The sequence below is a fragment of the Lactuca serriola genome, chromosome 1 (assembly GCF_051521515.1).
Source record: "Lactuca serriola cultivar US96UC23 chromosome 1, Lser_US96UC23_V15, whole genome shotgun sequence".
NCBI lineage: Eukaryota > Viridiplantae > Streptophyta > Magnoliopsida > Asterales > Asteraceae > Lactuca > Lactuca serriola.
In genome coordinates, this window is record NC_136408.1 from 77,921,387 (window position 1) to 77,948,618 (window position 27,232).

Sequence of the window (27,232 nt, forward strand, 5' to 3'; positions counted from 1 at the left end):
CGGTTTTTGAAAAACAGAAAACCTCACCATCGGTTTTAATTGCGGTTGCGGTTTTTACGGTTAATTTTAGTTGCAGTGCGGTTTTTGCTCACCCCTAACGTATAACATATCCTTAGAACATCCAAATGCATAGTTTAACAAGAGAGCTGAATGAAATGACATGTCTAAGTGGTATTCAATAGATTAAATTTTATCATTATAAGATGTTATTTTCGTTCAATTGAAATGAAGTTTAATGCTCATTAAACTATTTAATATGAGAAATCAAATCTTTTAAATATTAAATATGTCATAAATTAGATTTATAAATATGTTTTAAAGTTCAATACAATTGTATTTTTTTATATAGTTCCATAATTATTATGTGACAGCCCATTAAAATGATTTCAATATACTGTGTATGCACTTACCCAAAGACAAGTCTCATATTATTCATCTTATAGAATATTCATTTTCTTTCGTCCTTTCGTCCAACGTGTTATTAATCAATTAAAATACTCAACTTAATCTTTAAAGATGCTAGGAACTGTTTATGCAAACACTACAATTATTAAGAGACATCAAAAGTTTTATATGGAAGGACCCTTACAACATCCATTAAACCATCACTTGTCAACAAAACATTACTTCTCTTTAGCAAGAAAACACAATACATTTTTATTCCAATCGTACTATTTGTGCAAGTGTTAAAAAATACTCGCACATAAATACACCTCAACATTAGGCCGATGGAAATGAGATGAATTCGAACCCTTGGTTAAGAAAAGCCCCAGCAAGCCATAGCTTCAAATTTGGCAAGTTGATGTCAAACTCAAACACCGTAACCTGTAAATTTAAACATATAAACACTTATTATACATATTTAAGTAGATAATATTTATATCCTACAACAAAATACAAAGCTAAACTTACGTTTAAGTTAAATGTCAACACAAAAGTATCACCATCTGTAGCCAAATTTGAGTTTTGGACATGAAAGCTCGTAATTGACTCGAGTGCTTTATGGAGCGAGACTCCAACACCTCGTCCTTTATTGCAAACCAGTCTCACGTAGTATCCTTTTTCCTCTACTTGAAACACGTCCATCTTAAAAAGAAAAAAAATAAAATTAATGAATAATATATATGATTGAAGATGTTTTTATACAAGAACATTATTTTTCACAAAACCTTGGATATCTTTTTCAGTATTGGAAACGAGTTTGTAGCATGAATCTTCTTCGAATTTTGAGGTGGCGTTTTTTGGTTTTCAAGTGCTTCGATTGTTTCAATCTCCACCTTTAAATTCCTAGCTTGTGTTTGAAGTTCTTGAATGTATCTTGCAGCATCTCCAACTATCGAAGCTTTATCCATCTGCATAATAATACATGTTATTCTAAGAAAAGATTACAACTTTAATATTAACTTCAATTATTGTAGTTTATAATTATACCAGTAACAACCATAATTGGTAACTGAAGTTACTTATATTCCACGTCAACAGGAGGACTTTACAACGTGCCACGTGTGCATATTATGTTGTTTTTACCGACGATTATACACAAAGAGCGAACCTTAGTAATGTTGGGTACCAACGAACGCAAGGCGTAGAGCTTCTCCTTCATCCCGCTTCTCCTCTTCCGCTCGGAAATCAAAGTCCTTGACCGATCTCCTTTTGCGCCACCGCTACTCCTCCTTGTCGGTGTATCAGGATTACCGGTTGTTGCAGTTTCAGACGAATTATCATCTCCAAAAACCACAGAATCCTTCAAGTCTTGTCCTTCCTGATTCCAAATCAGGTTTGAATGCAGACCCATCGCATCATAACCACCAATGCCACTACCAACACCACCAGTAACGACGGCTTCATACGGCAGCGGCAGCAGCTGAAGATCCGTGCAGGACTCGGTAAGGTGATTACATTCGTAGTCTAAACAGAATTTCTCGATGGGATCAGCAATCTCCCCTCGAAATCCAGATATGAACTTTTCGAATTCTGTTTCTTGCGTGAAATCCACTGGGAACATGTTGAAGCTGCCGCCATTGAAATGGCTCATTGGGTTCTCCGACGAGTCTGCTCTCTCATCCATTTTTGTGTGCCTGATATGATGAAGATAAATCTACAGTTCCATACTGCTATATATACATACATACATATAATAATGATATATATATATATATATATATATATATATATATATATATATATATATATATATATATATATATATAAAATGTAGATTAGTTGTCTGAAGTATGAACGGAATCATCGAGAAAGCATCCGAAATTAGGTTGTTATTAAGAAATTAATAGGTATTGCGTTGAAATGGACGTCTCATTAGATGAAGATAATAGGGAATAATAGGACGCTAGCTTCATGTGCACCAGTTCTGTATGTACATAAATTATTAACAATACATTGTCACTTATTAGAGTAGCATATTGAATATTTAGCACATGTATTAGATGAAAGGATAGGGAGCAATTGGTCCAATTTGTGGACGGAACTTTTAATCCGTAATTTGGATGTTCATTTGATATCATTAGAAAATTCTCAATGGGCCGAAGCTCCTAACAAATGACCAAAGAGAGTTCGCCAACATGTTTCCAAAATCCATCATTTAGACCTTCAGTTTTAAGTTTCCTTTTCGTTTGGCTTATTTCCATTTGTATTTTATTATGTTCTAACAATAGAATATTTGATTGTCTTGATTTAGGTTTTCTTTTCAAGTTCATTTACGAGCTTAATCAAAAGAACTTAATGTAAGTTTTGATTTTCACGGATTTTGCGAAGTCTGTCATATTTAGCTCTCTCTATAAAAGCATTTGCTAGGCTTTTTGAAATTAATCTAAGAATGGCAATAGGACGGGTATAGATGATCTCATTGTAATAAACAGTGATGGGAAACCTTCCAACATTCTATCTATCATTCTTTACTGCACCCATCGGGGTACTTAATGATGGGTCATGAGCATAACAACATTCCTATGGTGTTCATGCAAACCCTAATGCTTGGATCTAACTTTTCTAATGACACATGCATATATTGTCCAAGACTTGCAAAACCCTAATCTAGCATACAACAAAACTAATTGAATATCAAATAAACAAGTTAAATGAATACATTGATTGTTGATTGTAGATCTTGAAGCTTTGAGAACCTTAGCACCCCAACCTCTAATGAATCACAAACACCAAAAGCAATTGGATGAAACAAGAGTGAGAGGGGAGAGGGAAAAATCGGCTCCAAGACTTCTAGGGTTAGGTCTAGCCGAACTCTCATGCCCAAGGGGTCTTTATATAGGTGTGAAATTAGGGTTTTAGTCATCATCCTTATCTTGTTACTTAGCCACCAAGCAGCCCATAAGATAATTCTAGAATCCCTCAGTTGGACGAATTCTTAAGGATTTATCCTTAGAATTCGTCCACCCTATCCTTTAGGGTTTCCTTCCCCAACCTTGTAACTATCACATAATTACAACTCAGTCCCCTTAGTTCAATTAACTTGTTTTGACGAAAAAATTAATTCTTAATTAAGTCTTGATCAATGTTAATTAAATAAATATGATTTCTCTTTTAATATATTATTCCTATAATATATTAATAAACCATAATAACCTCTTTCTTTATTATTCATCCAGTCAAGTTGCTTTGGTGAAGGCAACCCAAAAGGACCATGCTCTAACCGGTTCAAGTACATACCAAATATAGTTATGGACTTAGACACTAATCCAACAGTCTCCCACTTGGATAAGTCTAATAACTACAAAAGCAAGTATGACTTCAGGATCCGATTAGCAATCGCAGTTCTCAAAACTCTTGATCTTATCAATAACCTGTCCTTTAGATAAGGAATCGTATAGTCCTCCGTTCTCAAAAGTATCTTGCGGACAATTACATGGAACATAGTCATACTTATTGTCCTGCAGTTTGTTTCTCGATCTCTGATTCGTCTGACATAGAACTTAATTGAACACATTAATTCAGTCCTGGCTGGGCCCGACACATAAGTCAAACCAAATCATCGAGGGGCCCAGATATCGCTTTTACCTTCTTAGGATAAAAGGAACAGATAAACTTCGACTTATATGCATTTACCATTCACTCATCAAATCATACACAACAATGAGTTTTATAACATCAAGTTACTGATGCGTTTACACATTATCAATGCACAACCAACTTGCAAATAATAAATCATATATCTAGGTTTTAAGACCATATGATATTATCGTCTTGCGATCACTCGAGATAAATTCCATGAAGTGATGCCAGCAAGCGCGGGTTTAATTCAATGCTCAAATCATATTCATAAGCACTCATGAATGTTGCAACAAATCTTTGCTATGTCTAATACACTTTAGACAATCTACAAACCAATTCATGACAATCTTCTTTCATACCTACTCCCAAAGTATGAGTGACTGTGGAACGTTCAAATAATATTATTATTTAGGAAGTCAAAACATGCAAAGTGAAACAATAGGTAAACAATCAACATAAGACAATAACTTTACTTATAAATAATACTCCTTTATTTAATCATCAAGTGTCAATTACATTTATCAATTACATTTTTCGAGGCTATCTAATCTAAACTAATATCGTCCTTCAACCCGATGTTCTTAGCGTGCTGCAAGAGCTTAATCCTACTCAGTCCCTTCATAAGGGGATCTGCTGGGTTATCCTCCGACGATACCCTCTTCACTACGAGGAGTCCCTCTTCCACCCAATGTCGAATAAAATGATATTTCCTGTTGATATGTCGAGATCTACCATGATCCCTCGGTTCCTTGGTCAAGGCAACCGCTCCTTCATTATCACAGAAAATTTCCATGGGCACCTTTATGGCTGGCACAACTCCAATGTCTCCGATGAAGTTCTTCAACCATATCACCTCCTTTGACGCTTTGCTTGCCGTTGTATACTTTGATTCGCACTTTGAATTAGTTACGGTTTCCTGCTTGGAACTTTTCTTAGTCACTGCTCCTCCATTTATGGTAAAGACCCAGCCTGACTGAGAACGGTAGTTGTCTTGGTCGGTCTGAAAACTGGCATCACTATACCCTCACATCCTTAAGTCATCACTCCCACAAAGGAATAGAAACCATTCTTTGGTCCTCTGAAGGTACTTAAGAATATTCTTGACTACGGTCCAATGTGCTTTTCCAGGGTTCCCTTGATATCTGCAGACCATGCTCAAAGCGAAGGCCACATCAAGGCGAGTACAAGTCATAACATACATGATCGAGCCAACTATGGAAGCATAAGGTACTCGGCTCATCTCTACTGTCTCGACTTCGGTACTCGGACTTTAAGTATTACTTAACTTGGCATTACTTTGTATTAGTAACTCCCCTTTCTTGGGATTCTCCATACTAAAAAGCTTTAGTACCTTGTCCAAGTAAGTATTCTAACTAAGTCCTATTAGCCTTTTACTCTCATTTCTCACTATCCTTATTCCTAAAATATAGACAGCCTCTCTGAGGTCCTTCATAGCGAAACACTTCCCAAGCCAGGACTTAACTTACTGCAGGGTCATAATGTCGTTTCCTATGAGTAGTATGTCATCGACCTACAATACGAGGAAGCTAACTATACTCCCACTGGCTTTGACATATACACATGATTCATCCTTGCTTCGCAGAAAACCAAATTCTTTGACTTTCTCACCGAAACAAAGATTCCATCTGCGAGATGCTTGTTTCAATCCATAAATAGATTTCTCAAGCTTACACACTCTATTGGGGTGCTTCGCATCGACAAAACCCTCTGGCTGATTCATGTAAACATCCTCAGCCAATTTCCCATTAAGGAAATCGGTTTTGACATTCATTTGCCATATCTCATAGTCATGAAATGCAGCAATGGCTAGCATCACCCTAATAGTCATGGATGCTAAGGATCACAAAGCGGGTGTGAATAACCATGCAAATGTACATGGTACCCCCAATGTTACATTCACCTAATCGACGTGCCAGTTAACCACACACGATTCATCGATCTATGACAAACATCGAGTCATCCTTTGCCACCTTTTCTTAGAGCCCAATTAGTGTGTCGGTTAACCACACACGCACCACTAACGTCTTAGCAAGGGTAGAAAGTGTAATTTCATGGAATTGCATCAAATTCACTTTTGCTAGTAACTCAGATTGGGAATTTTATAAAAACATTTAATGACTTTATAAATTCATTATACTTTTAATGAGGAAAGGGTTGTCCTATCCTACCCGTTCGGCTAACGACCCTCCACCAATCAAGAAAGCGGTGGGTGAGAGTGGATACCCATTAAACGATGATTTTATAGGCCATAACCTTATATCCCCTTATAAATCGACTTTATGAATGAGACCTACTAACGGTAAGACTAGCATTTAAGTTATACATATATAATAATTATTCTTATAATATTATAATAGCATAGGGTGAATTTTAAACTTGTAAAATTCTAGGGTTTGAAATTTAATAATTTCAAAATTAAACTTTTAATCCAAAAATTAAATTCCAAAACTTGAGGGCAAGTTTTAAAACTTTTCAAAACATTACTTAGATCAAATTCAAAAATTATTAGATAATCAAATTATTAATATTTATCACATAATTTGACCTAATCATTTCAATACAAGATAATTCAAATCAATTTACAAATGATTAATCTTTATCTTATAAAGTTAGTAATTATCTTAAATTGGCAATTATCCATTAATTTGATTTGGATATCAATTACCAAAATAAAAAAATCTGATTTTTAATTTGAAAAAATAATTTATGGTAATTATCCAAAGCAAATCAAGGCAGAAAATTCGTAATCCAGCAAACAGCTGTGACATCTCCATTTTCACAGCCAGAAAAGACCGATTTGTTTATCCTTCGTTTTAAAATCAGAGTAATCTTTTTAAAGAAAACAGTTGCATAATTTTTCCCAAAAACAAAATATGATAACCATTTATCAAAACATTTCTCAAAGAGAATGTATTTTCATTAAATAATAAAATCTCGGGATGTCATGTTCCGATACAGATCTATAATCCAAAATCTATCCAAAAGCATAAACAACAGTTATTTATAACTACTGATCTATAACCCAAAATCTATCGTCAAGTCCACCAACTTATACTGTAACACCGAAATTTTCAAAACAAAATTTTCATTTAAAATCGCTTATCTCTTTATCACTTTTCATAAAAATCCCGTTCTTTTGTTTAAGTTACAATACATGACTATTTTGTTTATTCAATTAATAAACCAGGATCCTCAAAACAAACGCTTCCTCTGGTGTGTACAATCGAGCCGGTGCCGTCCCGTGATCCTGAGAAAACCTGAAACACATAACACAAACACTGTAAGCATGGAGCTTAGTGAGTTCCCCAAAATACCACTCTATTAGCCACTCGGGGCTATAATCTCTGTTGACCCTCTGGTCCATGTGTCTCAGTGGGACCCTCCAGTCCCAACTCTCTGTGGGCCCTCTGGCCCTGACTCTATGGACCCAAAGGCCCTAACTCTGATAACTCTGAATCATGCATATCACATATCACAATAAATCTCAACACATAAATAGCATACAAATACACTGACACATAATTCTAAAAATACCACATATAGCACATATTAGCCACTCGAGGCTATAACTCTGTGGGCCCTTGGGCCCTAACTCTACGGACCCTCTGGTCCTAGCTCTGTGGACCTTCCGGTCCTAACGCTGATATACACATAGCATAAATCACATAGAAATAATGCAGTGCCACACTTCACATAGATAGCATAAAGTATATCTAACACATAACTCTATTACCACTCTAGGTAAAGTATAGTGAGAAGACTCACCTCCGGTAGCTCGGTAAATCTCTGACTCAGTAAAACTCTGGTCTAGCCTCCGCCTAATCACATGAAATAAGTCCCTTATTTAATATAACTCTCAAAGGCTAGACTATGTCCTCTTATGACACTCTCAGAAGGGTAAAAGACCATTTTACCCCTCTCATAACTCAAAAGGCCCCACTATAGACCATACCCTAAAAGTCAACTAAAAGTCAACTTTCCGGGTTACGCTGCGCGTACCAGATGTGTACGCTGAGCGTACCCGGCTGCCTCTCAGAATCGGGGAATGCCACCCAGTACGCGGCGCGTACTGGGATTACGCGCGGCATACTCCCCTGCTTCATCCCTTTAGCTCTTGAGGTCTTAAACAGTTAAGACCCACGTCCAACTTCTAGATCTGACCACTTCTAAGCCTCGTAATCCATAAAGTTGATGACTTTAAGCCTTTGCATGGCTGAATAAGTCACCAACTCCCATAATATTCCATTCTCTAACTCTAGAAGGCTTATTACTCAAGCATGACCTCATACCAACAACCAAGATGGAAACTTTATGGATCTAAACCACTAATACCACTGAAAAGGAACAAATCTCGGACCATGGAGCACCTTACACTCATAAAGTCTCCACCTTTGGGGTTTTTAGCCCTAGAAATGACACATGCAACAATAAACCAAAAAGGATAGGAAATTTTTGAACTTTATACCTCTAAGTGTAGCCCCTTTCTCTGTAGATCTCAGATCCAAGCTTGCACTTCAAGCTTTAGCCTCCAAAATCTCCTTTCCTTCTTCTTCACTAAGCCACCAACGCACAATTAGCTCCAACAACACTCACACACACCAAGAACAATGGGAGGCTCTCTCTTAGGGTTTCACTCACTGATATGGAGGCTGAGAAATGAGCCTTAGCACCCTTTAAATAGTGCACAAGCCAGATTAGGGTTTTGCACCTGAGCCGGGTACACCCGACGTAACTCTGGGTACGCCCAGCGTACCGTGGCGACTCCGCGTCCAAATTAAGCGCATGAGTACGCCCAGCATACTCATTTGCCACATTTTCCAATAAAGGGCTAAACTTGACCACAAGAGAAAAGAAGGGGGGGGGGGGGTGAATAGCTGCACCTGAACCTTGGGATGTTACATATACTCTTGTGTCATTACCTTTAATGCAAAGAAAACTGAGTGGGCCAGGCTTGGGAGCCTGGTGAGCATCTAGGGTTTTCAACCCAAAATAACATAATTATTATATTGAATCATCAAACAATCAACCCAATTACCCATCCCCATTATCTTCTTTATTTCTTAAGGTTTTACCCTAAGAATCAGTTATCCTTTATTCATTCATTCCTAAGGTTTGACCTAAGGAATTGGCACAAAGTCCATTGCTGCCCGAGGTTCCTATAACAAACACTAAATCCATAGCTTCCAAGGTTCATATATACATTACTAAATCCATAGCTACCAAGGTTCATCTACACTGTACTAAATCCATAGCTACCATCGTATTATTATAAGGCACTAAGTCTATAGCTGCCAGGGTCAATACGTGTCCAGTAAGGGTTAGGGTATCATCGCATGAATACATAGTTACAACATCGTTTGAACTCATAATTCATACTAAGGGGTTAGAGTATCATCGCATGAATACGTAGTTACAACATCGCCTGAACTCGTAATTCATCACCTACAGGTTATGAGCCCGCTGATGTTTCCACATGACTGTCTAGAATAGTCAGTGGTCGCCATCTATACTCTGGTAGATGACTACATCGCCACATCGCCGGTCGAGGATATGGTACCTCCTCTCGTCTCACATCACCTATTTCTCATCACCTACATATCATCACCTTTCTATCATCACCTATCTCTCATCACCTAACTCATCTTTCATCACACACCAACTATTTCATCTACCCATGTTCTACCCAATATATTTGTAGATATAAATTACATATATAGTTTAAATCATTTAAAAACATGTATAAAACATTCGTTCAACAACCATATCAAGTAAACAAACAACGTATAAACACATAGCACATATTTCATAGCAAATACTTCATATCTATGAGGTAGAAGAAAGTAACTACACACTCACTTGATAATACGATGATCGGACAGCACTACGACTCTAAATGTAGTATTTCTTCGGTGAAACCGGGAGATCTTCACAAAAACCGGGCTTCTCGCGGGCAGAGTTTCGGCTCGAAAACTTTACTTCTCGGGATCTTCGGGGCTTTGGGACTCGCTTCGGGACTCGGGATTATACCGGGGCTTCAGGGGTATAATTTGCACGCAAAAAGAGGAAATAAGGAGTGAGAGAGAAGAAATGAGCAACAAATCCCGGAGACCTTGCATTCTACTTATAGTGCTGAAGTCGGCCTCGAACGCAGGGCGTTCCCTTCGAACGCGGTGCGTAGGAGCGGGGTTCTGATCCTATCCCTTATCTGCTGATTCAGCATCGAAGTGGCCACTCCGGAGCCAATTATAGAACGCAAGGTGTTCCCCAATTGAACGCGGGGCGTTCCCTCTTTGGGATGCGTGCCTTGTACTTTAGAAATTCATAACTTTCGCATACGATCTCCGTTTTCGACGTTCTTTATATCCACGCGTAGATGAGATTATGCTCTACAACTCTCGTTAAGACTCTGTTGGCTAATTTTGACTTTATATTTTATTATATTATTTTTAGTAGGCCGGGACAAGAAAACTCTGTTAGGAATTCACAACTCCTTCATCTGATGTCTGTTTTCGTCTGTCTTTTTACCATTAGACTACTATCGATGAGATCTTCAATTATCGTTTAGATTGTTTAGGCTAAAAATCACTCGATCTAAAATTCAAGTTTCGAGCTGCATACCGCTAAGTCGAAACTTCGAAAAATCATAACTTCCTCATACGAAGTCAGATTTAGACGTTCTTTTTATGAACACCTTCGGTTTAACATATTATACGACTTTCTATTAGATCACTAAGGCTAACTATCACTCTATCATAAATTCACTATTTACGTCGCGCTGTGTCGTGCCGGTTTTGTCGCAAAACTTCGACGGGTCATAACTTCTTCATTATAACTCGGATTTCAGCGTACTTTATATGTACGGAATCCTTGTAACATATACTAAAACTTAGTTAAGATTACTCCTTCTAAATAATATTCCATCAAAAAGTCATATTTTTGATGCTTATCGTCTCTAAATTGACTAGCCCGGATCTACGGGCGTTAGTACAGCTGAACTCACGTCGTGACCCTCTATGGTCACGTCGTGAGTTTAGTCAAAAACATCAAAACGAAATTTGTAGATTTGAACAATAAACTTTGCATCAAAAACATTAGAATAAACAATCTAAGCTCTGATACCATTGATAGGTCATGAGCATAACAACATTCCTATGGTGTTCATGCAAACCCTAATGTTTGGATCTAGTTTTTCTAATGACACATGCATATTGTCCAAGACTTGTAAACCCCTAATCTAGAATACAACAAAACTAATTGAATATCAAATAAACAAGTTAGATGAATACCTTGATTGTTGATTGTAGATCTTGAAGCTTTGAGAACCTTAGCACCCCAAATGTTGTGCCTCTAATGAATCACAAATACCAAAAGCAATTGGATGAAACAAGAGTGAGAGGACAGAGGGAAAAATCGGCTCCAAGACTTCTAGGGTTAGGTCTAGCCGAATTCTCATGCCCAAGGGGTCTTTATATAGGTGTGGCATTAGGGTTTTAGTCATCATCCTTATCTTGTTACTTAGCCACCAAGCAGCCCATAAGATAATTCTAGAATCCCTCATTTGGACGAATTCTTAAGGATTTATCCTTAGAATTCGTCCACCCTATCCCTCAGTTAGACACTAATCCAACACTAAACACACTAGAGGGCATCAGGAGAAAATTCATCTGGGGAGGTGCTGAGGATAGAAAAAAATATACCGGGTTACATGGGATAAAATAATAGGCCCAAAGGATATGGGGGGGGGGGGGGGTTGGGTGTGGGCTCGATCAGGGCTTTGAACCTTTCTCTATTAACCAAATGGTGGTGGCGTCTGAGAACAAACCCCACGACGATCTGGGCCCGTGTTATTAAAGGAATTCATAACCTCAGTATTAAGTCCTCCTATGTTATGTCTAGTAAAACTATTACAGGAGTATGGAATAATATTGCCGATATTCAACATACCTTGAGCAATCTAGGAATAAATTTGGAGCATGTGATTAAAAAGCATATTGGGAGAGGGGATGATACTATGTTCTAGTTGGATCATTGGATTGGCGGCGAACCTCTAAAATCTGCTTTCCCAGGGCTGTACCAACTGGAAAAGAAAAAGAGATGCTTGATTGAATATAGAATTCGAGATGGTGGTCCCTCGTGGGATTGGATATCACATCCACAAAATGATGTCCACTCAGAAGAATTACATAGTATTGTGACAATGCTTGGGTCTTTTCAGTTGCAGGACTCAAACGATGGATGGAAATATGGTATCACAACTGATGGTGAGTTTCAGGTGGCTGCTCTCAGGAAAATAATCGATAAACCTCAAAGTCGGGTAATGATGGATCGGGTGAAATGGATTCGTGAAGTTCCTATCAAAGTTACAGGTTTTATCTGGAGAGCAATGCAGAAGCGTATCCCATCATTATGTGTGCTTAGGCATAGAGGTGTGGATGTGGATTCGATGATGTGCAACTACTGCCTAGAAGATGAGGAAGATTATGATCATATCATGCTATATTTCCCGTTTGCGAGAGAAGTCTGGGAGTGGGTGATGAAATGGTGTGGCATTCCAGTGGTACAGGTACCGACAATTGGAGAATTAACTAGGTATTTGGCTGATTTTGGGAAGAATAAGGACCAACAAAATAACATAGTCGCTATATGCTACGGGACGCTATGGTGGATTTGAAAGGAGAGGTACGACAGGGTACTTAAAAACATACGTTCATCCCCAACAATGGTGGTAGATACTATTAAGTTTCAGGTGTTCGTGTGGATCAAACATAGGCGAAGGAATTGTAATTACAAACGGGTTGATTGGTCCATTTCTCCTTTTATTTATATGTAAACTTTTGTACTTATTCTCCTGTTTTCCTATGCCGTCTAGTGACTTGCTAGGCGGGCGGTGGCGGGGGCTTTTAATATATTTTTCGGTTCCAAAAAAAAAAATTAATTATAAAATCATATCTCAAACTCACTACCTTCTCGTCGGGAACCCTGTTGTTAAATACTCATCGGGTTCGTGAGTATGCCCATGAGTATTGGGTATCCCATTTATGACCATAAGTGCTTAAAGTTTTATTTACCTGAAACTCACTCACAGCCTTATTGGAAAATGAGTTTATGCTATTAATAATTCCAATGTCACAACATGAACAACTTTTAATATCTGCAAAATGTTACGGAAAAGATGAGTCGAGTCCCATATGCTTCGGCTGTAAGATCGATCATGTACAATATAACATGTACTTGTCCTGATGTGGCATATACTTTGAGCATGGTGAGTCGATATCAAGGAAATCTGGGACTGAGTCATTGGACGGTTGTTAAGAACTGTAACATCCCAAAAATCATAAGTAAAAATTTCGTTTTTAATTCAACCAAAACCATAAATATTCATTTCAAACCATCATAAGTATGTCAATGTGGAAGCAGTTATCAGAGTACAATCCCAAAATCATAAAATATTGGACACGCGTGGATGCGTTACGACCAGGTTGGGCCCTTTCCCTTCGAACCATAGGTACCTGAAACATAAAGTTAAACCATAGGCCCCGCCCGATACATATCTGTCAGTAACATGCGATGGGCCCCGCCCAACACATTCATCAGGCCCCGCCTGGCATCGGGCCCCTTATGGTATACATAGAAACACATACAATACATGCAAGAGTCACACATACAACTAGTATCCTATAAACATAAATCAATGGGCCGATATTTGTGCCTTCGACCCGCCAAACACTGTTAGAAGAGTCACCTCAGTCCAATGATAGACAATCACACACAAGTTCTTGCTACAATGGCTCCTCACACTGAACATATTCAAACCAACTCTAATCACTATTTAGGGTAATAACCCACAAAGAAAAGCCCAAACCATAAACCCTCCTACAAAGGGTGAAAGACCCTTTTAGCCTTCCTACTATGGGCCCAACTAACCCTGGCCCAAGGCCTAAAATGGCCCAAAAGCATTTCTGGTGAGTACATCATGCGTACACCCTATGTATGCCCAACGTATTCAACCTTCACCAAATGGGGACATGGCCTCAGCCAGTTATGTCGTATGTAGCAGGAGGGTACACCCAACTTACTCATCAGAAGTCCATTTCATGCCATTAAGCTCTTATGCTTAAATACCTTTCGTCCAACTCAGAGATCTTAGCCTAAGGAACGTCTTAACTTATAAAGTCGACAACTTGATGCCTTTGCATGGCCCAATAAGGTACAAATCCAAACCCTAAGTCCAAAGTACACTCTAATGTCCAAAATCTCATGCATAGATAGATGGGAGTGTCCAAGCTCCCATTTTTATGACTACATCAACTAAAAAATGACCAGAAATGACACTTATAACGTTTAGAGTGACCCATTCCTCAAAAGTCCAAATCTTCGGACCAAAATCATAACATAACATGGATTAATTCTAGATCTAGAAAAAGAAACATAAAGGGATAGGCTTTATACATTCAGAAGCTTGCAACTATGATGAAAGTTTTGGATTTAGGAGCTTTAGCTTCTCCAAGCTTCTATGGTAGATTTCTTCTTCTTTTAAAGGTACCAAAAACCCACAAAAACACTCAAAGGTCACAAACTTTCACTAATAGGGACTAGGGTTTCGAATAATAGCTTTGGGGTGAAGGGAGGCTGAGCATGAAGAGTCCATAAGGGGACATAAGGTGTTTAAATAGGGTCCAAACCCTAAATTTTAGGGTTTTGCACTCTGTATGAGTACACCCAACGTACATGAGGAAACCCGAGATACTTTTTTAATGACCTACCCCCAGCGTACCTATCATGTACACCCATTGTAGGGAATGACTTTGCAAACTTTTTAATGAATCATGCAATATATGAAAATACCTGGACCATTGGTGCTACAATTCTCCCCCACTTGAATCAGACTTCGTCTCCTCTGGCTCCTATGTCCACTCAGAACCTTTACGGTGCAACCACTGCACCTTCACTAGACCCACAACCTTGTGCTACAAGGTTTTCATCTTCTTGTCTAGAGTCGCATTCAGTCTCTCTACGTAGTTTAGTTGCTAGTCCAGTTGAATGTCCTCCAATGGCACCACTACGGAATCATCGACCAATCACTTCCGCACCTGAGAGATATGAAAAATGTTGTGTATCTGTCTAAGATCCTCTGTTAGCTCCAAAACCCTTCCTACCCAGGATATATCTAGGGCCCAGCTTGCCCTGATTCCTGAACCGGATGACACCTTTCCAAGGTGACACCTTCAGGAGTACCATATCCCCAACCAGGAACTCAAAGTATGATCGACATCTATCAGCATAACTCTTATGTCGGCTCTACGTGGTCTGCAATCTCCCGCACACCTGCTGGATCAACTCGGTAGTCCGGAGCACCACCTTCGTGCTACCCATAACTCGCTGACCAACCTCACCCTAGCAAATCAGGGTCCAAAACTTTCTCACGCAGAGCATCTTAAAAGGAGTTAAATCAATACTTGTGTGGTAGTTGTTGTTGTAAGAAAACTAAGCCAATGGATATGTTTCCTACCTACCACCAAAATCTAGCACACATGCCCGAAGCATATCCTCCAAGGTCTGGATAGTCTGCTCACTCCGACCATCAGTTTATGGATGAAAAGTCGTGCTAAAGTGCAGTCATGTACCCAACTCCTCATGAAATCTCTTCCAGAACCTGGAAGTGAATCGAACATCCTGATAAGAAACTACTAAGACTGGGACCCCATGTCGTGCCACAACCTCCCGGATGTAGAAATCCGCCAACTTCTCCGCAGAGATACTCTCTTGAATGGGGAAGAAATGCACACTCTTGGTCTATCGATCCACGATGAATCAGATAGTATCTACCCCTCGCGCGGTCTGTGATAGCTTCGTGATGAAATCCATCATAATTTCTTCCTATTTCCAAACGGGAACACCCAACGGCTCCATCTTCCTGTGAGGTCACTAATGCTCGGCCTTGACTTTCCTGCAAGCCAAACACCTCTCCATATACCAGGCCACATCCCACTTCATGCAGAGCCACCAATAATCAAGTTGGAGGTCTCTATCCATTTTCGTTGCTCCCGGATGAATAGAAAACTTCGAATTATGCACTTCCCCCATAAAGATCTATCACGTACCCCCAAAATACTGAACCCAAACTCTCTGATGAAGGGTCAATAATCCTCGGCTATCATAATCAAAAGATGACAACTGACCTACTATAGGCTCACTCTTCCGGTACTCCCCTTTCATAGCCTCTACCTGAGTATCTCGAATCTGCTCCAAGAGAGAGGTAACCACGGTCATCCTTAAACATACATCACTGATTGATGTACCATCCTTCATGTGGATAAGAGCATCGGACACTACATTGGCCTTCCCAAGGTGATAAAGGATCTCACAATCATAATCCTTCACCACATCAAGCCACCAATGTTGCCTCATATTCAGATTTGGATGATCCATCAGATACCTCAAACTCTTGTGTTCTGTGTATATGATACAACGAACCCTATACATGTAATGATGCCAAATATTAAGGGCAAAAATCATCACCCCTAACTCTATATCATGAGTGGGATAATTCGCCTCATGAGGCTTCAACTGCCTCGAAGCATAAGCTATCATATGGCCCCTCTGCACCAAAACTGCACCCAATCCCGAAATCAACGCATCACAGGACACCACGGATTCATCTACACCCTCTGGCAGGGTTAAGATCAGAGCGTCACATAACTTCTGCCTCAAAGTCTCAAACACCACCTATTACTCAGGCCCCCAATGGAAAGTAGTAGACTTCTTCGTCAGCCTAGTCAATGGTAGTGCGATCATGGAGAAATTCTCGATAAACCTCCGATAATACCCAAATAAACTAAGGAAACTCCGAATATCAGATGGAGACCTCGGAACCTTCCACTGCATCACGGTCTCGATCTTGGCTGGATTGACCAATATACCCTTCTGATTGACAAAGTGCTCCAGAAACTACATCACGCGCAACCAGAAGTCACACTTAGAGAATTTGGCATATAACCTCTCCCTCCTTAGAGTCTCCAGAACATCTCGCAGATGATCCCCATGCTGCTCGTTGGTCTTATAATAGACCAAGATATCAACAATAAACACAATGACTAACCAATCTAGCATCAGTCTGCAAACCTGGTTCATGAGATCCATGAATGCTGTGAGTTCATTAGTTATCCCAAAAGGCATCATTATGAACTCATAATGACCATAACGATTATTGAAAGCCTTCTTCTAAACATCCTCATCTTGAACCCTCATCTGATGATAGCCTGAATGCATATGAATCTTGGAGATCCAAGACGCACCCTGAAACTGGTTGAACAAATCATCAATCCTCGGAAGCGAATAACAGTTCTTCACCGTCAACTTGTTCAGCTCCTGATAATCGATGCACATCGTGTGAGAGCCGTCCTTCTTCTTCACAAACAAAATCGGCACTCCCCAGGGTGAACTACTCGATTTGATAAATCCCTTGTCTAACAGCTCCTACAACAATGTAGACAACTCCTACATCTCCAGCGGTGCCAACCGATAAAGTGCCTTGGCTATCGGAGTCGCACATGGGACCAACTCGATATGGAACTCATCTGCTTCTACAGAGGCACTCCAAGAAAGTTCTCTAAAACACATCTGAATACTATCGAACAATCGACACATCATCAATTGTCCTCTTATTCTCCTCTCTGGTGTCCAACACATAGGCCAAAAAACCCGAATAACCCTACTATAGATATCTCCTAGCCCTCACAGCTGAATAAATCGTTGGTCCACGCTGAGCACCCTCGCCATGAATAACTAGTTCTACCCTACTCGGGGTTCGAACCCGAACTAACTGGTGCTCTCAATCAATTATTTCCCCATTAGGGTTCAACCAATCCATCCCCACAATCTATGCCTCTAATGGATACTCGATCTCCCCACTAGTTCTACCCTACTCGGGGTTCGAAGCCGAACTAACTAGTTCTACCCTCGATACCCAGAATGGACGATCATCGACAATCTATGCCTCTAATGGATACTCGATCTCCCCTAGAGTGTCACTGAATCTCTTGCTAAGAACAAGAGATACAAACGATCGGGTGGCGCCCGAATCAAACAGAACTAACACTGGAACACTTTTCACTAGGAATGTTGTTCACCAGGAATGTTCCTATATATATATATATATATATATATATATATATATATATATATATATATATATATATATATATATATATATGTTCCAATGAGAACATTTGAGAACAATTTTCAGCTACACGCCTACATCGTTTCACAACCCACCACTGTATTAATTTATCACACTCTATAATATTAAGTTGCTCCACCAAAGACCACTGGACAATAGCCGAACATCGAGTCACCGCCATCACCAGGCTGCCACCGTCACCGGGCCGCCACCGGTAGCCGGATCAACCGGACAACCGCTGGAATGTTGTTTATCCACTCTACGAATCTGCTTCACCTTTTATCTCCTCTGAACCACCTCCTGTATCTACTTTCAACAGATCTGGATTGTTGTTTAAGACGACCAGATCTGGTGTTCACAACCACTAAGTCGTGGCTCACAGCCACCAACGACAATGACAAATTGTTGAACTTTGGTTGGAGATGACAAAATGATGAAGAATAATATGTATTTGCTATTACAAAATGAGTGTGATATAGAGGATTAACATATCTAGCGTCACTGGAGATGAAAGCTTCGTCGCAGATGAAAGCTTCGCTGGAGAAGGGAGCCACCATAAATCATTATTCATTCCGACAATAATCCATTTGCCGACGCTATCAGTGTTGATGCCATCAAATACAAATAAACACACTTCTTAAACTCAATCGTTCAAACACCAATTTCTGAGTGAGGCAATGGATTACACTTATTTTCTTTTCCATCACCAGTTACACCTAAAACCCTAATTTCTCAATCTCAAAATCATATTTCCTGTTGAAGGATTACGTTTTTCTTTTTCAACGAGATAGAGACATTAATAGTATACAAAAAGAGATGGAGAAAGATCGAAGGCGGACACATAATTGGCCATGGTTTCAATTTGGAGGCGGGGATCTCATATCGATGGGGACTCCAAAATACCAAGAAAATGCTTTTTTCTTTCTTTATTTAGATTCGTAATAACTCTTTTATTAATAAAATATCAATATGTTGATATTCATTATCGTGACAAATGAAAAGAGTAAAATATACAAAATTAATCACCGTTAAATTAAAAATACATGACCATCATATAATTATTTTGTATCATTAATGAAAAATAGATAAAATAAAAGGTATAAATAAATAATATCGTATGAGCATCTAGAAAAAAAAAATCACGTTTGTTTGTTAGTAATGTATACAATAGTTTGCTTTGTTTTAACAAGGCCCTTTAATTTAATAATGAATTTGTTGAAATATTTTTCTAAAGAAAATAAATCAAATAGGTAATTATAGGTAATTATGATCACTACAAATGCCTATATAATTTTATAATATGTTCAACGCCTATGAAATATTTATTTTCTTTGAAATTTAAAGTGATTAGAAAATATAGAGAGAAAAATTATTTAAATATTAACATTATTTATTCAGTACGATATGTTCATAAAAAAATTACCTTATTAAATATATGCAAAAAATTTTATTTATAGGTGGTAATTTTGTAATAATTTAAATGAGTAAATAAAACAAGTAAACATAACAAAATATTAGCGTTAATTAAATTATATCACATTATTAAAAAGAATAATATTTCATATAGAAGAGAAGTTAGTTAAATTTTGATAATAAAAACTATTTATACACTGGTATAGACTATATACATAAAGTCTATCCAAGTCTATACACAAAGTCCAAAGAAAGACGAATAAAAAGTTGTGAAAATAAATATTTTCATACTCCTCTCTTGACAACGACTAGTCTTGTATTTTGTCTTATTTTCATATCTTATATATTATTAATTGAAAAATCAATATTTTAAGATTAATAATTTAGAGAAAAAGTAGTTATACTGATTTTATTATCAAACTTTTATTGCTTTCTCTTATATATAAATATTTTTCCTTTTATAAGTGTAACATAATTTCATTAACGACAATATTCTTTTTAAATCTATTATGTTAAATAAAGTATTCTAATTTTTAAAAAATTATCATCCATAAGTATAAAATGGTGTAAATTTTTTAATAAGGTTATTTTTGTTAAGCACATCTTACTGAATAATGTTAATATTTATTTATTGTTAGACACTTTAAGCGTTCACTAACAATACACAAAATATTTAATCACATATAATTATATATATATTTAATCACATATATGTAATTATATATTTTTAATCACATACTCCTGATTTATGTAGATATATGTTATCGGTTCAATAGTTATTTTTGTCTACATTAATCACATGTGATTAAATACATTCAATCACATGTGATTAAATACATTCAATCTCATGCGGTTAAATACATGAGAAAAGTTATTGAATCGAAAATGTCAAAATAAATATTGTCCATATAAATAATATGTGATTAATACATATAATCAAATGTGATTACATACACGATAACAATTATTGAATCAATAACGTGAGAAAAAAAATATTTTCTACATAAATCATATATGATTAAATACATATAATCACATGTGATTAAATACACGAGACCAACTATCGAAGCGAGAAACAAAAATGAATGTTGTCCACATAAATCATATGCGATAGATACATATAATAACATGTTATTATGTGTATCCAAGCACATATGATTTATGTGGCTAAGATTCATTTTCACATTCTCGATTCAATAATTGTATTTTATTTTTCCACTTTAACCAAAAGTGATTAAATACATTTAATCAGATGTGGTTATATGTTTCTAATCACATATGATTTTGTTTGGAAAAAAAATGAACCTTGTCTATATAAATCATGTGTGATTAGATACATACAATCACATGTGATTACATACATGATAACAAATATTGAACTAAGAACACAAAAACAAAACATTATCCAAATTAATCATATGCGATTAAATACATCTAATCACATGTGATTATATGAATCGAATCACATATGATTTAGTGGACATAGTTCTTTTTCGCTTTGTCGATTGAATAGTTGTTCACATGTATTTTATCACATGTGATTATATGTTTAATCATATGTGATTAAGTACATGAGCACACCTATTGAACTGAGAAGACAAATATGAATCTTGTCCACATCAAATCATATGTGATTATATACATATAATCACATGTGATTAAATACATTTAGTCACATACAATTTCTGTATACATGATTCATTTTTGCGTTTTTGATTCAACATTTTTTGTTTTTCCACATTAATAATTTTGATTAAATACATACAATCACATATGATTAGATACATGAGAAAAAATATAGAATAAAAAATGCTAAAACGAATACTATCAATATAAATCATATGTGATTTGATACATATAATCACATGTGATTAAGTACATGAGTACAACTATTGAATTGAGAAAGAAATAATGAATCTTGTCCAAATAAATCATATGTGATTAGGTACATATAATCACATATGATTAAATACATGTGATTATATGAATCTAATCACATATGATTTATGCGGACATAATTCATTTTTGCTTTGTCGATTTAATGGTTGTTCTCACGTATTTTATCACATGTGATTATACGTATAATCTTATGTGATTAAGTATATGAGCACAACTATTGAATCGAGAAGGAAAATATGCATCTTGTCCACCTCAAATCATATATGATTATATACATATAATCATATGTGACTAATTACCCAAAAGCAAATATTCAGTCGAAACCGCAAAAATAAATGTTGTATACATAAATCATATCTGATTAAATACATATAATCACATGTGATTATATGTATCCAATCATATATGATTTATGTGGATGAGATTCATTATCACATTCTCGATTTAATAATTGTTCTTTGTCCATTGTAATCATATGTGATTATATGTATCTAATCACATATGATTTATACGGACAAAAAATAAAAATGTCTGTATAAATCATATGTGATTAGATAGATATAATCACATATTATTATATATACAAGAAAAACTATTTAATCGAGAACACAAAGATAAATATTGTCCACATATATCATATATGATTAAATGCATATAACCACATGTGGTTATATGTGTCTAATCACATAGAATTTATGTGGAAATTATTTATTTTCACGTTCTTGATTCAATTGTTGTTCTTGTGTGCTTAATTACTGAAGGGCCCAATTAGTGGTTTGGTCTAGGCTTTGCATTGTAATAGTGTTTTTGGGTTGATAAAGTATTTTGGTAGGTTTACTGTTTGTTTACAGGTCTGTAATGAGTTTACGGCCGTAAACTCTGTTTCCGGTCGTGGTTCCCTATATATATAGAGAGGGTTAGTCAGTCATGTGGGAGTTGTTGATGCCTAGTAGTTCACAGTCATACATATCGATTTGTATCAGACGTTTTCAGTAATAGAACGTGTGCAAGCTTGATTTATTTTCTTTTCTACTCTTATTCTCTTTTATGCGATTGTGTTTGCTGTTGATCACTGGTAAGATCCATTCTCAAGACCATACAATTGGTATCAGAGCTTGGTTGTATCAGTCAATTTTTTCAGATTTGGAGCATTATTTGATCTTATTTTCGAAAGATTTTTGCATTTTTGAATAGATCTCTGAAAAATAAAGGGGGTTTGTTCTTCATGTTTTTCATAAAAAGGGGTTTTTGATCGAGTTTTGGAGCTTCAAAGTCGAAAAATCGTTGTTTTTGGTCGTAACCTGCGAAGGGGTGGCAGAGTTTACGGCCGGCGGCCAGGGTTTCGGAGTTCACGGACCGATGTTTGTGGCTCGGAGTTTACAGCCTTGGTGGTTTACGGCCTCGCACCTCGCACCAGGTCCTCACAGCAGCTAGTTCCTCGCCTCGCTTTGCACATATAAAAAAATTAGAAGCGCATTTGGAGGTGCCGGGTTTCGAACCCAAGACCTCTGATTCAACAACCCAACGCCTTATCCAAGTCGACTAACTGATCACTTGTTACAATCTTTCGAAATTTAAATTATAACCCGTTATTCACGGTTTCAACTTTCAAAATTTGACACTTTTAACCCAAATATCAATTCCTTTTAATTTTAAATTCCTTTTTCATCCAAAATTAAAAAATAAATAAATAAAAATAATAATAAATAAATAAATAAATAAATTAAATAAAAATAATAAAAATTATATTTTAATTTTTTTGACTTCTTATTCTTTCAAGTTTGACCTTTGACTTTAAACTTTGCTTTTTCGTTTAACTTTTAAATTTTCAAATTTAGTTTTTCGGTTTGACTTTTCAAGTTTGACTTTTGAGTTTAACTTTTTAAATTTGACTTTTGAGGTTTATAATCAAAGGGTTTGACTTTTAAGTTTGATTTTGGCTTCTAATTGTGCTTTTAATGACTTTTAAGGTCAACGAGGGAAATAAAGACATAAAAGAGAGTCGCCAAGAGATGTTAAGACAAAATTTCAACATTTTCGATTATATCCCTGGAGAAACCTCGAAACTCAGTTGCAACGATTTACTACACTTACTACTGAGATGAATATAGCTGGGATCTTCTTGTCCAAATCTGAGATAAACAAAAAGCTATTGAATTCACTTCCAAAATCTTGGGATATGAACGTAGATGTCATCAAGAAGACAAAAGATCTCAATTGTCTTAGTATTGCTGATGTAATTGAAGAGCTTGACGCTTTGAAGTGTGGAAATACAATGAGTTCTGTAAACGTTTCGGTCAATGAAGTTTCATGTTCTCAACCATGTGAAGTTTCATGTACACTATCTAGTGAAGATACGATTAAATTTCTTCGGGAACAAATTGATTTATTAAAAAGAGAAGTTGAGGACGTGAGATATGAAGGATATCAACTTAGGAAAGGATAGAAACCCCCAAAGGCTGAATTAGAAGCAAAAACCAAAGACTTTAGGAAGCTTCGGGAAGAGTATAGGAAGAAGTGTGAAAATTATGACTATATTAAGAGACAACTTGCTGTTGTAACTGAAGAACTTGACACGTTGAAAATTAAGTGTGTAAAAACAGATGCCAGTTTCAAAAATTATATTGCGTCAAGTCAGACAGTCGAGTCCTTATTTGAAACCCAATTAAAATTTAAAGATAATCAAAACAAGGGTCTAGGGTATGATAGTGTTCCTCCACCTTTCAATCATAACTACACATCCATCCCTATGACACAGGAAGAAATTGCCAGGGAGGCACATCTTCAATATGGAAAACGAGCTGGATTTGTGTCAGGAGGAGTTATTAATGTTGAAAATACTAATGTTTCTACTTCATGTGCAGGTAAAGTAGCAGAAGATGAGAACAAGGAGAGCACTACTGAACAAACCAATGACTCTTTGAACTCAGAACTTGTTGCTTCGAACTCAGCTGTTTCTGATCAACTTGCTGTTGAGAAATACAGGCCACAAATTCCAGCGAAACAGAGTGCCTCCTGCAATTGTGCTTATGGGAACAATAAAAGACAAGGCAAGGTTACGCCACCAGGGGCAGGAAGAAACAACTTCACAGTGAAGAAAAAGACATGTTTTCACTGTGGAACACCTGGACACATTGCCAGCAATTTTCCAAATCGCGCATACGTTCCCTACTATGCACAAGGCTGGCAGAACGCGCCAAGAGGGAGATACTTCAAAAGAAACCCCTCAAGGTCACGTTCAGACCATGATGATTGGAATGTGCAGAAGGCCAAGAATATGAATCCCAAGGGCAAGAAGGGAATGTCGGCCAAGAAGCCCAATCCAAGAGATGCTACAGTGAAACAAAGACCGGTTAGGTCAAAGTCATCTCAACGGCCGACATCAAAATCAAAAGCAAGTACTGAGCCACCCATCGGATCGAAAAAGAAATGGGTCAAACCCAACTACAAATGGGTTCCAAAGGCTCACTCTCCCAAATCTTCTAATGACTCTAATATTTCATCATCTTCTATTTGTGATAAGCAGGATATGTCATGGGAGAGAGTCCCCTGTATTGATAAAAAAGGTCGACCCAGTTTCAAAATGGACTGGGTTCCAAAGACCAACTGATCCCGCTCTATGCTGGAGCAGCTATGGAGGCATATCATCAGACTTCAGTTTGTTGATTGTGGCTGTTCCAGGAACATGATAGGAGGCATCTGTCAACTGTGCAACATTTTGACCTTGCTTGAGAGTATGTGTCCTTTCGCGGGAAAGGAAGAAAGGAAGAGATCACAAATGGGGTTAGTGCTTAATGACATGAAGAATTTTTGGATTTGTTCTGAGATTATGTGTGCTGTTCTTAGACCTTCTGGATGCAAATTCAATCGGTGACTTACGGTTTTAATTTTCTTCTCTATACTCATGAGTTTTTCTTAAGCTGATTCGCTTTAAAGACTAATTTTTTGTTTTAGGATAGTTTAAATTTGCGCATTTACTTTCGTTTCTCTCCTATGCACAAATTTAGGGGGAGAAATAAAAACAAAACAAAAATTAGAATATTTAAATTTAAAAAAAATCCAAAAACATTAGAAAATCAGAAAATCAAAAATATGGTGTTAATGGAATGTGCTTGCAGGAGATGCTTTGGGAAATGAAATTAGCAAGTGATAACGGTCAATCTAAATCTCCGTAACGTACCTAAGTTGTAGGGATGAGCAAAAGGACCGAACCGGCTGGAACCGGCCCGAACCGGACCGGAACCGGGAACCGTCTTCGGCCAAAATCAAGAACCGAACCGGCCCAGCGGTTCTACCGGTTCCCGGTTCCTACCGGTTCTTGTCGTGTCTTCAAATGTTGGAACCGGTCCTCTAAAAATAGCAGCATACATTTCCGGTTTTTGCCGGTTCTACCGGTTCCGGTTATATCTGTTCCGGTTCCTACCGGTTCCCGGTTCCAAAAATACACAAAAAGAACGTCCTGGTCCCGATCCGACTGGTTCCATCGGGTTCCGGTTCCGGTGCCTGTTCCGGTTCCGGCCGGATCCCCGGTTCATATGCTCATCCCTACTAAGTTGAATTGTCTACGTTCTGTGCTCGATGCGTTGGTAGGCACGAAATTTTTTAAATGGACTTGACTAGGGAAAGTTGAACCAAATGAATTTAAGGACTTGACAAACTTTGACCTAGTTAGATCCGTTTAGCCTGACATCACGACGCTCGGATAGGTTGAGTAGGGAGATATACATGGGAATCTACCGGTCACATTATATAACCCATATCTAGAACTGTGGATTCACTTTTCCTCGATGTGTGGATTCTGTCCTTAATTCCGGTTGGATGGGGTGACTGGGAAATTCTGATAAATTAGGTCTCTAGAAGGTTATTTTCTTTCTTTCGTCTGTTAGTCATATGTTGCCTCCTCTGCGTGATCAAGAGATCCGACCTGGACTGTAACATATGCAATTCTATCTCTCTGCATCTTCTCTCTATGCAATTCTTTCTGTCTATTAGCCATATACTGTCTCCTTCGCGTGACTCAAAATCCGACCTGGTACACAGTATATGCAACATTCTCTTCTCAATCCCTCTAAAAAAACCTCAGTTAGTCATATGTTTCATCCTTTGCGTGATTGGAAGAGATCCGACCTGGATGTACAGCATATGCATTCTAAATCTATATTCTCTCTTAATAATTGTCTGCTCACCCGGTGTAAGGAGTATTCCGGAAGTCCTTGGTGGCTGAGGCATGCCAGAAAGCGGGAAACACGTTCTAGTACAATTAAAATTGAACACATGCAGGTTGTCTGTAGATCTCACTGCTCAATTTAGGTGGACAACAATATCCCTGGTCGTTGTCAGTTAAATGGTCATAAGAAAATTTTATTTAAGAATTAGGGCCAATCATGATAATAAAATTATAATCATCTATATGTATGTGTATCATGTCATTGGTAAATTGTCCAAATATGGTCACAAATTTTTCGTGTTTAAGTGGACCACAATACTGGCGATCGATCAGATGAAGATGTGAAGATCAGGGTACCGACAAGTGGAATAAGGCTGTCCAACAACTTTGATCCCAACGTCACAAATTGATTCTCAGTAATTAAACTTTAAGATGTATATTTTGGTTGGAGTTAAATTAATTTTATTTTAATTTTAGTTTTAATTTTAATTTTATTTTATTTTATTAACTGTTAAAAATTTATCAATTAT

The 27,232-nt window shown here is 37.3% G+C and overlaps 2 protein-coding genes across 2 annotated transcripts; one reads left to right on the top strand and one right to left on the bottom strand.

Moving 5' to 3' along the window:
* Positions 1 to 529: 529 nt before the first annotated feature.
* On the bottom strand, positions 530 to 2,108 carry FRU (FER-like regulator of iron uptake). Its single transcript, XM_079031222.1, has 4 exons — positions 1,553 to 2,108; positions 1,170 to 1,352; positions 913 to 1,086; positions 530 to 825 (listed from the first exon to the last, which is right to left on the bottom strand). The coding sequence occupies exons 1-4, from the start codon at positions 2,066 to 2,068 to the stop codon at positions 721 to 723; spliced, it is 978 nt and encodes a 325-aa protein (XP_078887348.1). The 5' UTR covers positions 2,069 to 2,108; the 3' UTR covers positions 530 to 720.
* A 10,133-nt stretch (positions 2,109 to 12,241) lies between these two features.
* On the top strand, positions 12,242 to 12,715 carry LOC145057504 (uncharacterized). The gene has a single exon (XM_079005367.1). The coding sequence runs from the start codon at positions 12,242 to 12,244 to the stop codon at positions 12,713 to 12,715; it is 474 nt and encodes a 157-aa protein (XP_078861493.1).
* Positions 12,716 to 27,232: the final 14,517 nt, after the last annotated feature.